This window comes from Colletotrichum higginsianum, chromosome 3 (assembly GCF_001672515.1).
Source record: "Colletotrichum higginsianum IMI 349063 chromosome 3, whole genome shotgun sequence".
Lineage (NCBI taxonomy): Eukaryota > Fungi > Ascomycota > Sordariomycetes > Glomerellales > Glomerellaceae > Colletotrichum > Colletotrichum higginsianum.
Window position 1 is genome coordinate 5,858,457 of NC_030956.1, and position 16,864 is coordinate 5,875,320.

At 55.8% G+C, this 16,864-nt stretch overlaps 6 protein-coding genes across 6 annotated transcripts; 4 read left to right on the top strand and 2 right to left on the bottom strand.

Annotated features, from left to right (window-relative positions):
* Positions 1-1,772: 1,772 nt before the first annotated feature.
* Positions 1,773-2,432, bottom strand: CH63R_05317 (uncharacterized protein; the record flags this gene model as incomplete). Its single annotated transcript, XM_018300292.1, has 1 exon — positions 1,773-2,432. The coding sequence occupies one exon, from the start codon at positions 2,430-2,432 to the stop codon at positions 1,773-1,775; it is 660 nt and encodes a 219-aa protein (XP_018161538.1).
* A 2,107-nt stretch (positions 2,433-4,539) lies between these two features.
* On the top strand, positions 4,540-5,432 carry CH63R_05318 (Carbonic anhydrase; the record flags this gene model as incomplete). The annotated part of the gene is made up of 2 exons (XM_018300293.1): positions 4,540-4,717; positions 4,786-5,432. The coding sequence occupies 2 exons, from the start codon at positions 4,540-4,542 to the stop codon at positions 5,430-5,432; spliced, it is 825 nt and encodes a 274-aa protein (XP_018161539.1).
* A 2,006-nt stretch (positions 5,433-7,438) lies between these two features.
* On the top strand, positions 7,439-8,492 carry CH63R_05319 (F5 8 type c domain protein; the record flags this gene model as incomplete). Its single annotated transcript, XM_018300294.1, has 2 exons — positions 7,439-8,049; positions 8,141-8,492. 2 exons carry the CDS (start codon positions 7,439-7,441, stop codon positions 8,490-8,492), a joined length of 963 nt encoding a protein of 320 aa, XP_018161540.1.
* A 1,082-nt stretch (positions 8,493-9,574) lies between these two features.
* Positions 9,575-11,082, top strand: CH63R_05320 (Acetyl-CoA acetyltransferase; the record flags this gene model as incomplete). The annotated part of the gene is made up of 4 exons (XM_018300295.1): positions 9,575-9,639; positions 9,723-9,903; positions 10,001-10,577; positions 10,655-11,082. The coding sequence occupies 4 exons, from the start codon at positions 9,575-9,577 to the stop codon at positions 11,080-11,082; spliced, it is 1,251 nt and encodes a 416-aa protein (XP_018161541.1).
* A 520-nt stretch (positions 11,083-11,602) lies between these two features.
* On the bottom strand, positions 11,603-14,129 carry CH63R_05321 (Sulfate permease; the record flags this gene model as incomplete). The annotated part of the gene is made up of 2 exons (XM_018300296.1): positions 11,603-13,508; positions 13,582-14,129. The coding sequence occupies 2 exons, from the start codon at positions 14,127-14,129 to the stop codon at positions 11,603-11,605; spliced, it is 2,454 nt and encodes an 817-aa protein (XP_018161542.1).
* A 1,560-nt stretch (positions 14,130-15,689) lies between these two features.
* Positions 15,690-16,801, top strand: CH63R_05322 (Endomembrane protein 70-like protein; the record flags this gene model as incomplete). Its single annotated transcript, XM_018300297.1, has 3 exons — positions 15,690-15,842; positions 15,908-16,082; positions 16,152-16,801. The coding sequence occupies 3 exons, from the start codon at positions 15,690-15,692 to the stop codon at positions 16,799-16,801; spliced, it is 978 nt and encodes a 325-aa protein (XP_018161543.1).
* Between the last annotated feature and the right edge of the window lie 63 nt (positions 16,802-16,864).

Here is a 16,864-nt window from a genome sequence, read left to right on the forward strand (position 1 = left end):
CCTGCATCCGTCCGGCGTGCATGACGTGCATCATTTGCGCCATGGAGCTATCGAACGGCACGGCGCCCTATCCGCCTGCCTCCAATAGCACCAAGATGACGCTCTAGCACCTCGTCCGCATTTTCACCATCGACTCAGTCTCTCAACCACTCGCTTGCCTTCCCGTCAGGCTTCTTCGGTCGTGCATTGGCGCTCCCGTGTTCCACACAAGGGTCCCGAAAGGCTCACCCGAGCCATCCACATGCCATGCCATTTCGTCACGACGCTCTCCTCCAAACCTCCCCAAAGAAAATGCTTGGGTTTTCTCTTGGGGGGGATGGAGAAGCAAGAGCCTGCTCAGGGTGTCGATTCCTTGGGCCAGGCCCCTCCATCAGTTGAAGCTTGTCTTGGCACAGCATTTCCTTGCGAACGCGGGTGGCGCGGCAGACTTAATTACTCACGCAACCGTTACGACCCTCCGTTCTGCGAATCTTTGGAGGCGAACGTTCTCGACCCCCAAGATCGACAAACGGGGGGGGGAGGGGGTAATGAGCTGATGCATCCCCGACAGCCACGCCGCTAGGGACGCGTACTGCCATACCTCACGCTCGTCGTACTGGCCCTCCTCTATCTTTCACATTATCCTCCTTGATGCTCGAGACCTCTCGTACTCGATTCAGAACTCGGCGCATTTTGGGTCGCTCGCTGCCGCATGAAGAGGGTGGGTTACATCGACGTTTCTTTTCAGGCTGTATTTGCCTGTAGAAGTTGCATTTTTGCCCATTATCCCCCCCCTTCAACCATGATCGCTCTCCGCTATTCAACCCAATGTCTTGGTCACTCTAAATACGACTTCTTCGACATCGTCGACCCCCTCGGCGTACCGCTAACGGACAAGTCTACGTGTTTGTTCTCCCCGTCATCGCTTATCGACACTACTCTTCGGCAATCTCACAGACAACACAGTAGTCATCGCCACCTACACTCGTGCTGCAGCGAGTTGCACTCTTTTTTCCCCCCTCCTCTCCTGCTAGAGACCGACCACAGCGCACTACACATCACACACACACACACACACAAGCTCGCACACACGCTACAGGCCCGATTCTTCACATCTTCATTTTCCCTTTCTTTCTCTCTGATACATTTCATACAACTGCATTTATTTCTACAGGTGCGTGAAGGACGGACGGGGGGGATTGGGATCGGCCGGCATAGAACGGGGACCATCTGCAACCGGAGTCAGGGAGACGACGGCGGCTCGGTCAAGGCTACGGATGAATGGCTTGGATAGATACACGGGGATACTTTACAGGATAACGGGATATGGCGAGGGCCAGGACTGGTCAGGGACTTGGGTAAACGGGGATTCAACAGCAACAACAACAATACAACAACAACATGGTGGGCTGCACATAGCATTATACCCTTAGTTTTGATATTTCTGTACTGGCTTCGGGATCGACTGGGTTTTCGGTATGTTACATATGGGATAGTCTCCTGATAATCATAATCCTTTTCACATCCTTAACCGTTGCCGCTCTTCGTCTTTTGAATTTCTTTTTCCTCGTTTCCGGGACGTGATTGTATCTGTCAGGGGACATGTTGAGTCGATTGGGCCAGCAAGAAGAGTGATTCAGATACTGTGACCATGGCGCGGTGACACGATCATTCACTCTAGTTAGGGATCGAGGTCTCCTCATGGTCGAGAGTGAATCATAGCCACGGTTTCAGGCAGTACAAAAAAGCGAAAGAACACCATCGGCGTCCAAAATTCAACGCCAGTGATCACCTCAGCGGTTGAAAGCAAAAACGAGAAGGACAAGAAAAGAAGAAAAAAGAGAACATCTGGCTCGCATAAACAAAAATCGCGGTCGCTGGAGCTTTCCAAGCAGAAGAGAAAAAGCCACGCTGCCATTTCGACACGTAAAGGGGGTTCTCTCTCTATCTCTCTCTCTCTCTCCCTCTGCACGATTCAAGGAGCCGACAACGCACCCCCAACCGCCGAGATGGGCTGCAGCGAGATAGAGTTCAACGTCATGATGGGCGTCATCTCCTTCCTCTTCGTCTTCGCCTTCTGTCCGGTCATGTTGCTGGTCTACCTGTACTTCGTCAAGCGGCTCACGTTCGTGTCCATCCCCAGGGATCAGATGGGGAGCGAATACAGTAGCAGCGACGAGTCCGCCTCCCAGGGCAGAAGCTCCTCCTTGGAGCCCCCAGAGCGACCGAGGGCGAGATAAGTTGAGGGGACGGGGTTGGACGAGAGTTGGGCTACGGCAGACGACCTCTTTGCGGTGACTGGTAACACAGACAAGATGGAAACCTGAGTAGGGCGGCGGCGGGTTTGACGAAGTGCCGAGAGTCGGATGATGTGACGCTTGGGAGCGTGTACAAAGAAAGGAAAGACCAAACAACATCGACGTCTGAGTAAGGGTCATGGGCGACCTCTCCATGATGGTCTTTTCTCAAGTGAAAATAGTTACAAAACAAATGATTTCATCACCTCAATCGCCGCCCATCAACATTTGTGACAACCCTCCACGACCCAATGATGAGGCTTCTGGTATTTGTTGCGGTTATACATGGCCCAGACATCACCGGCCAGTCTCCGAATGATTCCAGCCTTTGGGCCGGCCGGTCTTCATGTTTCTTGAAGGGCAGCTGAAGTACAGGCGGTCGGCATTCTGCTGCTGTCCGTGTCTTGGTGACCTGCCTGCCCGGGCACTCTGACTTTCTTACCCCTCCCATGCCTCCTTCTCGCCGTCGGTCGGGTCGGGTTCAAACCTGGTCCCTAGCCTGTGTTCGCGTCCCAAAAGATAATCGACCTGGCTTGGTTCGCAAAATCCCCTTCAAGAGTTTGCAAGGGTTTCAAAGTTTAGTTCAGGAGAGCGGCAATGGACACGGCGTCGCGACGACGAAGCCTCCGATACTCGTCAGCTGTTCCCGTTGCGGCGGCCGGAGCCAGAGCGGGAAGCATCCTTGACCTTGGCAGCCCGACACGGTGCTTCAAAGCCGCCTTCCAACAAGCCCTTTCATGTTCTTACGTGTAGGCATGGGTTATTTTCCTGTAAACCAGGGAGCTTCGTTGATCTCTGATTGTTAATACCTGGCCGGGTATGACGCTCGAAGGCAAGATACATGAAACCACGGTAGGCCCGGTGCTCACTCTTCCCGGTACTTGCCCGTAAGAGACCAACATCGCGGATCAAGAGAGACTCCATGGCCCTTGGGTATTCTATGGTGAATTACGGGGCCCTGCTTGCCTCCTCCCGGTTATTCTTCTGTATTCTCAAGGCGGTTGAATGAGTTACTATCCTGCTAAATAGTCTTGAAATTAGAACAGGCAGTACTAGGGACATCTCAAGTGGACTTTTGTCAAGGTTTTACGGGTGTGAGCGAATAATGGGTCAAAAGAGTGAAGAGCTTTGGCTATTCCGGAATGCTTCTCAAGAGTTCACGAGGGGGCCATTGTGGGATCGCTTTATGCAAATAGCTTGCCGTCACCTCGGCGAACCGGTGCGTGACTATCTTGACGGCAAGTGCACCAACGTATCTCCCAAGCCAGATGATTCGTCGGTCTGGCGTAACAGAGTAAACCGGAGGCTTTTCGTACCATCGACGGCAGGATTAAGGGACAAGATCGTGTAGCCGAGGAGCTCACAGTTGACAGAGGATCTCGACAGAGGGTGTCAACTGCGTAAGGGACGGTCGATTGATTGGAAGAGGGTATGTGACTACCATGCTGCAATCCCGCCTGGTAGTACAGAACCATCAGTCGAGCCACTCAACATGCGTCGGGCCACCCAACGTGCCAGAATCTGGGAGTCGAGGAACGAGGGGAAATTCTCCTTACCCAAGGCACCAGGGATGACTCTGTTACCTCACATCGGGGTACCAGCCGCATTCAAGACACTTGATCATTCGTCCCCTTCTCGCGGCGCTGTGTGAGGATAGACTGTTTCCGAGGAGACAGGTAGGTCTTGGCCCAGTGGCATTCTCAATCCAGGAATCTCTTGACTGACGATCTCATTTAGGGGTTCAACCTCCCCTGACTAACGTCAGCCCATGAAAGGGAATGTTTTGGCAACCTTACTTAGAGTAGTAAAACCAAAAGGGATCTCGTATGAGCAGGCATGCGAATGAGCTTGGCGACATGGCACACTCGGAGCAGTGGAATCTCTAGTCCAGCAACTCTGACACGCGAGTTTGATTTTTTTGTACTCACTTGTCCTTTCAAAAACGTGGGCGGGAAGCGCTCTTCCATACGTGCATGGAAACAGTTGGGCTGAAAAGAGACCGACGTGGAGGACAGGAATGCATCACACAAGGCGAACTGGAATCTTTTTGCTCCAGTGGAATTTTCCATCAGCCGTTCTCATGTACCATCATCAGTCTCCGGGAGACAGCGTTTAATTCCCAAAGAATAGGGTGTCTTCCTGCGCTCACAAGGCCTTAAATATCTCGATGGAAGCCGGGTTACGCCGAGAAAAGCTGTTTCCATCCCTCTTCGCGATCGAATCCTCCCGCAGCCCGAACAACCTGTCTCGTACCGCCATCACGATGCTGTCAAAAGCCCTTCTCAACGCCCTGGCGTTGGCATCCGGTGCCGTTGCCTGCCCTGGCCACGAAAACTACATCTCTGAGGGCCTTGGAAAACGGGTGGTTGTTTCGGGGCCTGCGCCTCCGCCGACGGACTGGGCCTACGAGGCTTCGTTCAACTGGGGCCGCATCAACCCAAGTCAGTAGTACACCCATAACTGGGCAGCCAGCCGTCGTCCTCTGTAGCCACTGACAGATCCTTTGTAGACTACACATTGTGCCAGACGGGTACTCAGCAATCGCCAATTGCCCTCAGCCTCAACCACGGCCTGTCCCTGAACCACATTGTCACGTTTGACTACCCGGAGAAGACAAAGGGCAACTTTTACAACTGGAACTTTGGACCAGCATTTACCGTTTCCCGCCCAGACGGCGTCTGGACAGAGAACCCGTCGGCTAGCTTCGACAATACGACGGTGTACCTGAAGGGCTGGCATATTCACTCGCCAGCCGATCACTCGGTGAACGGCGATCGGTCCAAGGCGGAGCTCCATCTCGTTCATGTTGACGAGGAAGGTCATGAGAAGGCCGTGATGGCCATCCGTCTTGACCCAGGCAACTCGAACAACACATTTTTCGATCAACTGCCGCCGATGATTGGGTTCAACCAAACGGGGTCCCAAGAGGAGATCGAGATCAACATCCAACTGGCGCTTGACAGCGTCCTGAGATTCAACGAGTTCTGGACGTACCAGGGTAGCTTGACGAGCCCCCCTTGCCGCGAAGGCATCCGGTGGTTTGTGGCACGTCAGGTGTTATTTACCGGTGTTGAGCAGATGAGAAACATCTTGGGCGCAAGCACGTACAGCGCGCGGGCGGAACAGGAGGTCTGGCAACACCGCATCAACCAGTGAGGGTGCATCCTGTCGACGAGCAAACCGTTGTCGAGATGAAGGTAGACCATTAATGGGGTTGTATAGGTCTGAGTTGACGTGCAAAGTTTCAACTGTGGATTAGTTGCTGGTTCTATCTACCTAACTTACTTAATGTGCTGTAGATTACAGTTTGTAGAACATGATTCTCATATTCGGAAAAGAGTAAATCTGCTGTCTGATTGTTTTCCCGTTCAGAAGAGAAAGCGGATGTGAGGTTGGTGGTGTGGGTGTTCAGTAAGAGGAGGCCCATGTTACCTAGGTAGACAAGGTGACGTACACGAACCACATGGTCCGGTGAGTTGCGCGGCAGTCTCGGGACCAGTGCCGATGGTTCGGACGGACCTTCGATGCCAAAATGGAGCGGGGAGGAGGTCCGAGTGTCCCAACTGTTGGGTCAGCCGCAAAGCCGGTCGACAGTTGGCGGACCGTAGCATTAAGAACAAGTACCAACCAGCAAGGGGCATCAATACTTGAGGAGGAGAAGAGGAGAAGGAAAAGGGACGATAGGAGAGCCCTCGGGAGACCCAAGGAGGGACAGATTGCAGCCAACGGGGCCGGATTAGGCAACGGGACAGGGGAAGGAACAAGGGGAAAAGGGAGGGCCATGCGTAATTGAGTTAGATCTGCGGGTCGATGGGCCTGGAATGGCGCACCAATTATATGGGGTGGACGTTTCGTTTTATTGGGTGGCGCGAGCAGGAGCTTGCAGGTATCGCGTTGTGATTCCCTTCCACGAGGCAAGGGCGGAGAGAGAGAGGTCAGAGGGCAAATCGCACTTTCTCCTTGGACCGCTTCGCTTCTCTTGGTGGTACCTGGGTAGGCACCGGTCTCTATTCTTGATCTTGGAAGGGCGCTGTACAACACCTTTACGTAGTAGGTACCTAAGGCATGCATCCATCCGTGCATCCCATCCACCCAGGGACGAGTTATTCTCTGCCGGATGCACGAGCGAGTCTCGGCTTTGCTGCCAAGACCAACCGACACAGGCGACGGCGGCGGCAGTATCATCAATCGCCAATTTGACTGACAAGCGACAATCGTATCGGGGGGAGGGGGGGGAGGGAGCTGAGCAGCCCCCGGCGCAAGAGAGCCACGCAGCTTGGCATGTGAGTAGGTGGTATTATTGGCATTATTGGCACACACTTCTCTTCCAGCGCACAACGCCTCGCCTGCTTACCTACCTACCTACCTACCTAGGTATCCGTAAAGGATACAGATACAGAATGGGTAGGTATCTGTTGCGGCCTTATCAAGCGACGCTCCAAGACGCTACGGTACGCTACTGATGCACAGAAAAAGCACACCACCCCACCCACTGCTGAAGCAGTCAATCAGTCAGTCAGTCAGTGCCTCGCGCCAGTCCCAACGCCAAACGCCAACACGAACCAGGACAAACGCCAAGTTGCCAACACCACTGCTAGTGGCCAGCATGCGACATGGGGCATGGGACGGACGGCAGACCCAGGCGTCGCCGTAAAGTCATCTTGGTGTTGGCCCCCGTAGCGATTGCTCTCCATTTGATCTTCATCCCGTCCCGTTCGTCGCTCTGCCCTCTTTCATCCCACCACCTACTTGCCGCCGCCGTCCTTTTTCTCCAAAGAAGGATTCTTCTATCCTTCCTTTGTCTCTCGTTTCTTTTGCTCGTCACCGGCCGCCCTGACTCGACTCGATCACGAAAACCTTCTTCACTCGCTCTCTCTTCCACACTCGTTCAATTGGCGACAGCAACTGCGTGAGCGTCTCGTCATTAATCCAGCACCCACGAAGCACGGCACGACAATTCCTCTCAAGTTTTGACTTTTGAGTTTTAAGTTTCGAGTCTCTCGCCCCGGTCGCAACTCCGGGTCAGTCACGAGAACGACCGGCGACTCCTCCCCCCGCCGTGTTTCCATTCGACTCGACTCGATCCGATCCGATCCGACCGAACGACCCCCCCGCCAGCTCCCGCCCCGAACCGGGTCTCACCCACCTCAACCCGGCCCATCATGCTCTCCACATTCCTCCTGGCCCTCGCGCCCCTCGTCGCCGCGACGTCGTCATCGAAACGCGGCCTTGTCTTCACCCCCAATTCCAATTGGCCCCAGGACAACCAGATCTGGGTCCAGCCGGGCTCCGACCTGACGTGGTACTACAACTATCAGGAGATTCCCAGCCCGGCCTATGCCTCCAAATCTCAGGAGGAGTTCGAGTTCGTGCCCATGATGTGGGGTGTCACGTCTAATCCCGATGACACGACATTCCTCAAGAGCGTCAAGAGCCTGATCAAGGACAAGGGCATCAACATCACCCACGCCCTCGCCTTCAACGAGCCCGACGGTCCTACCCAGTACGGCGGCAGCGACATAGCCCCCGCCATCGCCGCCAAAGCCTGGGTCGCCAACTTCATCCCTCTGCAGGAGCTTGGCGTCAAGGTCGGCCTGCCTGCCTGCACCGGCGCCCCCGCCGGGCTGCCGTGGTTGAAGCAGTTCCTCGGCAACTGCTCCGACATCATCAGCGACGGCGGAGAGAAGAAGAACTGCACCTACGATTTTCTTCCCGTGCATTGGTACGACAACTTTGGGGGTCTGGCCAGCCACATTGGCGAGCGAGTTGCCAAGTACGTCCTCGTGCTTCTTTCTTCTTCTTCTTAATAATAATCTCGGTTCGGTTCGCCGTGCTATGCTGTGCTGTGCTGATGAAAATCTCAGTTTCCCCGACACCAAGATCTGGGTCACCGAATATGCTTATGCCCACCAGGAGCTCGCCGCCACCCAGGAGTTCTACAACATGAGCGCCGACTACTTTGACCGCATCGATTACATCGAGCGGTACACCTACTTTGGTGCCTTCCGCTCCAAGACTAGCAACGTCGGCCCCAATGTCCCCTTCCTCAACAACGACGGCAAGGTCACCGATATCGGTGCGTGGTACATGGGAATGGTCTCGACCGGCGTCAACCCCCAGTCTGGCGACAAGAGTGCCGCTCTTCGAGGGACGGCCCCGGTGCTCGGCGCCTTCGTGGCGGCCCTCGCTGGTGTTGCATTTACACTCACTTCGTGATTTTGGAGTTGGGCACCATCTTTATAAAGAGCATTTGGGTAGATTGACTTTTTGATGACGACACAAAACGGGAAACAGTACCGGCACCAGTCAAACATACACCATATAGACGAACATAGGGACGGGGCTCCCAGCATCGATTCATATACTAGTAATGTCTTTCTACTTGTTGGATAGAATTGGGAAAACGGGACGTAAATGGACGACGGGGCGTTTGTAGTCTAGGGTTGGGGACCGGCCCATTAGGAGACATCTCGGGCGCCCCTAGATATGAATATGAACGACCGCATCTGAACGTACCTATCCGTGCCGCTGCCCAAGCTTTGTCTTTATGGCTGGTCTTCGCGCTGGATCTTCGCAGGCTGGTCTTATCCTCGGTCCAAAGTCGGCATGTTGGCCAAGGGCAGTGGTTTTTTTGACTTTGGGGCAGTACAGTACACGAAGTCAGGGTCGCAAACTCTGAGCCAACTCATGTGCCATCCGATCGAATCTGTGTTGGTCAGCAAGTCCGTCTATTACAGCACAGAATGCCCTAGGGGGACTGGGGTTTTAGGTGGTAAACAGTAGGAGGGGTCAGGGAACGTGTATTGGGGGGAGCGAGTGAGACCTTGGGGGATTACTGATTAGTTCTGTTAGTGGCATTGCAGTGAAACCACACGCGACTCTAACGAGGTTTATCTGATGCGCTACTGCACCCCGGACTCCACGGTACCCCCGTTCCTCGGGACACCGAAACGCAACTGGCTTCGCTCTGTGGCCGAGATGCCTCGGTCCAATTCTTCTCCCCCACAGCCGCTGGTTTCCTGGGCGTAGGACTCGCCTGGGGAAAGGGACCCGAACCCGACACGATTGCCGGCAGCTAAGCCGTCATGAACCATGTCTAGACTACTTTATGGTCTCGGTCCCCCCGCCCTTCTTCTTCTTCTCTCATGACACGGGCGACGAAACTCTCGAGCTTATTTCTCTGTTCTTCTGGTTCTCTCTCTCTCTCTCTCTGACCACAGTATACCCCACCCCGACCTCCCCGTCAAGATCTCCATAGTCCCCGTTGTCTTCGTTCCTCCACCGCATCATCCGACATCATGGCTCTCGAGAGAATCGGTTCCATCGTGAAGCACCTGGCCCCGGGTAGCGCCATCAACCAGATGTATGTCGGTCCGCGCATGTGATTATGTCGCCGAGACACCGAACCGTTCCGACTGACTCCCCCCATTCTCTGCCTCTGTGTAGCCAGTCCAAGAACCCCGATGACATTGTCATCACATTAGCCATCCGCACGCCTCTGACCAAGGCCAAGAAGGGCGGCTTCAAGGACACGACGCTCGAATACATGGTCTACGCCATCCTCAAGGAGGTCCGCGAGCGATCCAAGATCGACCCCGCCGTGGTTGAGGATATCTGCATGGGCAATGTGCGTAACCCATCTCTTCGTCCCTGATTGCGCAAAGGATGGCAGCCGTCGTGAAGAAAACCGCATTCTGACATCTTTTTTTTTGCTCCATCGCCAGGTCTCGGACGGAAAAGCCGCCTACAAGCTTCGCGCCGCCGCCCTCGCCGCGGGCTTCCCCAATACGGCCGGCGCCTCGTCGGTGAACCGCTTCTGCTCCTCGGGCCTCAAGGCGACGGCCGACATCGCCCACGCCATCACCAACGGCTCCATCGAGGTCGGCATCGCCCTCGGCGCCGAACAAATGACCGTCGGCGGCGACGCCCTCGATAAGCCCTTTGACGAGGCCGTCACGTCCCAGAGCCAGGAGGCCGCCGACTGCATGGAGCCCATGGGCTGGACCTCGGAGAACGTCTCGCGCGACTTCAACCTCAGCCGCGAGGAGCTCGACAAGTACGCCGCCGAGAGCTTCCAGCGCGCCGAGAGGGCCCAGAACGCCGGCTGGTTCGACGACGAGATCGTGCCCATCACGACAAAGGTCGTCGGCCCCGACGGCGAGGCCAAGGAGGTGACGCTCACCCGGGACGAGGGCATCCGGCCCGGCACGACCCCGGAGAGCCTGGCCAAGATCCGCGCCGCCTTCCCGCAGTGGGGTCCCACGACCACGGGAGGCAACGCCAGCCAGGTCACCGACGGAGGTGAGTTGTTTCATCCTTCCACAGGGTACCTAATCTCATGTCAAAGAGTTTCTGTGCTGACCGACCCTCGAATCCAGCCGCCGCCGTTCTCCTCATGAAGCGTTCGACCGCCGTCAAGCTCGGCCAGCCGATCCTGGCAAAGTACGTCGGCTCCACCGTCGCCGGCCTCGCGCCGCGCATCATGGGCATCGGCCCGTCCGTCGCCATCCCCAAGCTGCTCGCCCAGCACAACCTCTCGCTCGCCGACATCGACGTCGTCGAGATCAACGAGGCCTTCTCCAGCATGGCCGTCTACTGCCGCGACAAGCTCGCACTCGACTGGGCCAAGATGAACCCTCGCGGTGGCGCCGTCGCCCTCGGCCACCCGCTCGGCGCTACCGGCGCTCGCCAGATCGTCACGGGCCTGAGCGAGCTGCGCCGCACCAAGAAGAAGATCCTGCTCACGAGCATGTGTATCGGTACGGGTCAGGGCATGGCCGGTCTGTTTGTCAACGAGGCTGTCTAGGCAGGCCAGGCCAGGCCAGGCCAGGGGGTGGACGGGGAGGGTTCGGTTGTTTGATTAATCGTATGCGGGACGGCGAAACACAAAACAAACAAGCAGCAATCCGAGAATGAAACATGAGTGTATGATCACACGTAGTGAGAGCGCGTGTCCTAGCCAAAGCGTGTAGCAACCTTGATGCAGAAGACATGCCGAGGCTTGCACTCGGTTGCCTTTTCTTTTCTGGCGATTTTCATGATGCGTATGCAGCTCAGTGAAGCATAGTCTAAGCTGGGAGTGGTAACGGAATGTAGAGAACCAAATGCACCGCTGTTTTATATACTGTCTATGTACGTGTCCATAACGCTCGTGTCAAAACTCATTAGACATCTTTCCCATGTCAAGACGGTCCAACAGCTATCCTGTCAGAAGTGAATGAATGTCGCAACGCCGTTTTCTCGCTTCGAATGCTGGTTCCCAAACGCCCCATTCTATGCAGCCCCTCCAACGTGCCGTGCCACAACGCAGACTCTCTACCCGCCGCTCAGGGGTTTGTAACCTCGCTGATGCTGTTCTCGTATTCGGTCAACTTGAGTGCTTCCTGCACGTCCGTGACGAAGTGTGACTCTCCGCCGACCAGATCGATAATGCCCGCTTGTCTCATGAGTCTCCAGATGGAATGGCGCGGATTGGTCGGGCCACGACTGAAGAACACGCGGACGCCGCGCTCTCTGTACCCGCTCACAATCTCTAGGAGGACCTGCGTACCGGACCCGTCTAGCGACGTGACGCCGTGAATGTCGAAGATGACATTCTTGTTATGATGCTCACCCCGCAATCTCGGCAGCGCGGGATGGGCCATGCTCGTGCCGTAAAGTTCCAGTCTCCGAAGGCGCGCCTTGAGTTCGCCCGTGTTGGCAAAGGTCAGCGGCTCCGGGATCTTGACGATGAGGCAGCCCTCGACAAACTCCAAGCGATCCGGGTTCAACTCGGCGTTCTCGAAGCGGTGCGTACCGGGGATGCGGCCCAGGATCTGGATGCGAGGACGAGTCGAGTGCCTGATGACCTGCAGCAGCGATAGACCGACGCCGATGGCCATGCCGAGGGTAAGTGAGTAGAAAATCGTCGAGACGAAGATAATGATCATCAGGCCAAGCTCGGTCCAGCCTCGGATCTTGAAGAAGAAGGCTATGTCGTGTGGGGCCTCCTCGAGGAGTGACCAGGCCACAACCGTGATCATCGACGAGAGTACCGGTTTCTTGGGGGCATTAGCGAGGGGCACTGCAGCTTGGACAGAGTGACTTACGGGAAGGTAATAAAAGTACGGCAGCAGGAAAAAGACGGCCAGTAGCGTGATCAGACTGAGGAAGATGGAGCTCATTGGTGTCTTACCACCGGTCTGCTTGTTCAACTTGCTTCTCCCATAACCGCCAAAGGCAGGTAAGCTCATGAAGCAAGCTCCGACGATGTTCGCAGCGCCCAATGCCACGAGTTCCCTGTTGGGGCTGAGCTGGATTCCTTGCACACTGTCGGAGCTGCTCAGGCTTTTGGCTGCGACGGACGATTCGAAGAAGCCCAGAAGCGCGATCAGGAAGGACGTGCCCATAGCTTCGCGGATGTGCTCCATGTGAGAAGTCTGAAAAGGCCAGCGGAAGGTGAAGAGGTGTCCTGACGCCGCCTTGACCGGTCCGAGTATCTCAACGCCCCTGCTCTCCCAGTCAAATTGCCAGGACAGGACAGCGGCAATGACGACGACGAAGAAGCGATCGGGAATGTAGGCGACCCCCGGGTACTTGGGCTGGAGGTGTTTCTTGAGTTCCCGCATCGTCATCATGATTACGAAGCTGACACCAGCAACGATGAAGGTGAGCTTGTGGACATGATCGAAGGAGCTGAAGATGAATTTCAGCTTGTCCATGCTGCTCCCGTGGCCCACGCCGAGTTCCGCAGCGTACTTGGCGAGGCCGAGCTCGGGGATGGACTGGTCAACGGCAATAACGAAACCAATGGCAGAGATGAAACCTCTCAGGAAAGGTTTGCTGAGGACGCTATCGAGGAAGCCCAACCTTGCCAGGCCAGCAATGAAGACCGTCGCACCGGCCATGCCCGCTACAACACCGCAGATTTTGGCCTGCACCTCGGCATTGTACTCGTCTCCCTTGTCGTGGTCAATGCTGCCCCTGACCACAGACCCGACTAGCAGAGACCCGGCAGCCTCTGGACCGACTACCATCTGCGGTGCGCTGCCGAATATGGCGTAGATGAAGGGGTTGAAGACAAAAGCATACAGCCCGTTGATGGGAGGAACATGTGCCAGGTTGTCGGCAAGCGAGAGGGCCATTGGCAGGTAGAGGGATGCAAGCGTCAGAGCTGCGACAAGGTCTCCCTTCAGGTAGGACCACTGGTACTGGGGCAGCCAGGTCAAGAGAGGGATGTAGTAAGAGAGGTACCTGGGGGGGGGAGGGGAACGTATGTTAGCCAGCGGAGCTACGGCCTCTCCTAGAGAGGTTGGTGCGAACTTACATCCACAGATTGTCCTTGAAGCCGGCCTGCTCTGCCAAGGTGCTCGAGGTGTGCATTTTCTTGCTCTTGATCTTCCTGATGAACCGCTTCCTCCAGTGGTCGTCGCCGGTGATGGCAGTCAACATGGGGTCGAGGATAGGGATCTCGGACGCAGAAGAGGAGGCGCGGTCGTACTCCGGGTTCTCACTCCCGACGGGACTCGCGGGCCGCGGCGAAAAGGTACCATTAGGATAATTGTGAGCGGGTGGGTTGTCAATGAGGACGTTCTGCAGGAGGCTCGTCGACTCGGTGGGCGGGAAGGTATTCGGTCGGGCGAGGCTAGGGCCAGCGCGAGGAGGGCCTCGAGAATCGTTGTCATTGGGAAGCGGAGTGGCTAGCGGAGTGGCATCTTCGCGAGTGCTCAGGTATTCGGACTCGCCGCCGACGGAGCTGGGAGACTGAATGGGGGAGCCCATTGTGTAGCTTTGGCGCAAGGCGCTGGGGTTTGCTGGGCGATGTGTTGTTTGCGACGAAGGACTGCGGCTCGGTTGAGGTCGGCTTCCCGACATTTTGGTACCCGTACCGTACGTAACCCGCCAAACAAAACACACAGCGACAAGACGTTACAGCCTAACCGAGAAAAAACATGCGAGGGTAACGAGGGGTTGCGGCGCATGAAAACCCCCCCAGGTCGACTTCGGCGGGGCTAAGCGAGGGTGGTGAATCTCGAAAAAGTAGGTCGATTCGACTCGGGGATTGTGTTGGGCTTGGCGACAAACGAACGAGTTTTGTTGCTATTTGTTTGTGAGGCTTGGACCCGGCTGTTCTTAGGAGGGAGGGAAGTCTGTTGCAAATCGTCTCGAGTCCAGAGTTGCAGAGGAAGTTGGCGGGAACAGATGCGACGGGTAGAGACGGGGAACGGGTCGACGGAGGGTCGGAGGCGATGTCGGCACGGGCAAAAGAGCGGTGATGGGATAACAATGCTGGTATTATCAGTTTGCTGCAAGAGTCCCAGGCAGGACCATGGTAGAAAGGATTTGTCACACGAGGGGCTGACTCGCTAATACTCAAGCGATGGCGATAGAGTTGGGATGTGTTATGGCATTTGCAGAGGCGACTGGGTAAGGAGTGTAGTAGGTATTCGTACTGTAGGTATCCGTTTCGTACACACCTCATTCCAGTGCGTGCCAGGCGCCCGTGAATGTTTTCTGCAAGGACTGGGGATTATCATTCCGCTGTCGCTCAGGCATCAGGAGTGACATCAATGCGAGTGTTGGGGCTCTTAGTTATGTGTCAGCAGAACTCGATTCGACGATACGGCATGGGCGCGCTTTGTCCGATGTTACGTACTGATTGCCATGTCCATTCCCGGTTAGGAACGAGGAACAAGGAGGATGCGACGGGGATTGCGGCAAACCCAATCCGCGGGAGCGAGGGCTGGCGCTAGTCTGTATCGGACACACCGCCTGGTGCTGCACGTGAGCCTCTCTTTCCTCACTTGCCCCGCATCGCCCACCGTGCCCGCTTCACTTCCGCTTGCACCACCTGCTCCTTGCAAGTCGTATCGTGCCTAGGTACCTAGGTAGGTAAGGTTCCTATCTTCAGTATCGGACCTTCCCGTTTCGCGCGCCTCTAGCCGATCGGCAAAACCCCGAGAAAAACGATACGTGATGCGATTTATTCGGCACTGTCTTCGCCCTTGGGCCCTGTTGACGAATACCAAGTACCTAAAGTCCTAACTAATATATCTCCTACAAAGTCCGAAGTTGCGAGGAGAAGATGAGCATGAAGACGGCCTGCCACTGGGTGTGTATTGCTGTCCCCCTCCCTCTCTCGTGGCTCACACATCCTTAGGTAAGCAGGTAACAGCTGTTGCCTGCCCGTTCCCGGTGGTTCGTCGGTCACCTTGACAACGGCAAGCTGGGGATTAATGGCACCAGAACAACTTGCTCATCCGTCATGCTTCAGAGGAGTGTTGGTGGAGTAGGTCAAGATACTCGTATGAAGCCAGTTGCAACTCGAGTGAAGCGTGCTCGTCTCCCTACACTTCCGCTCAACACCACTCAGTCATTGGGCACTAGCACACGATGGCGTCGTCTGTAATACATGGCACTCGCCGTCTGACGAAGATGACTCACGTCTTTGCTCGACATACCATCCCCCTCGAGTGTGACGTTTACACCGCAGATGACTACCCGACCGCCTCTCCCGTATTCCTGTACTTCCATTCGGGGGGCCTCGTGGCTGGTTCCAGGTCTTGTGTTCCACCATGGCTTGTACAGGTGGGTCTTTCAAGGCTTGCGCATCATCACTGCCCGCGGAGAATCGTGACTGACAAACAACACAGGTCTGCTTCAAGAACAAATGGCCTTTGATTAGTGCCAGTTATCGCCTGCTTCCACAAGCCAGGGCCACGGGTCTGCTCCAAGATGCCCGGGCGGCTTACTCCTTTGCGAGGCAGTGGGCGACGTTCGAGAAGCCCTTCGCTGGACGCAGGGTGATTGTCGGCGGTGGAAGCGCTGGTGAGCAGCCATCTTGCCCGTCGACTTTTCTGATTACTGCGTCGAAAAAACGCTGAATCACGTCTCCAGGTTTCTTCATGGCGTCTCTGACGGCACATCATCTCACGCCGCCTCCAATCGCACTGCTATCAGTCACTGGCATCACCACCTTCCAGCATCCCTTCTTCGAGTCCTCCGTCTTGCTCACCCCTGAGCCCATCACCAAAGTCCAGATGACCCGGTATCTGTCCGAGCCGGTATCTGTAGGAACGAAATCGGGCTGCGACCCGCAGGTTTTTCGTCTTGACAAACTTCTGCCCACTGGCGCCAAGAACGCCGAGTTCAGCATCCAGCCTGTGCCCCTCTCTGATACTGGAAGTCTCGATGCATTTGCCCGCGGGTCTCTGTACAGCTACTACTTGTACAAAAACGAGTTTCCGAATCTCGTCGGTGACGTCGACCCCGGCTACGAATGGGCAAAGTCGGAATCGGAAAGTGCCAGAGCTGCGGCTTGGCCGCCCACAACAATCATACAGGGCGATGCAGACGACCACGTTGATCTCTCTGTGAGCACTCACATGGTCGACTGTCTCGGCAAGAGCAAGGTCAAACTTTTCCTAGCAAAGGGCCAACCACACCGTTATGAAGCGACAAGGTTTCTCGAAGACGACGTCGAGGGAATGGATGCTGTGAGGCAGGCCGTCTCCAACCTAGAGAGTGACGTTTCTCGGACAAATTGAAACGCAAAGTATTGATTATACCGTTCAGGCCGGGCCAAACTGTCCTGAAGTCAATGCACCGGC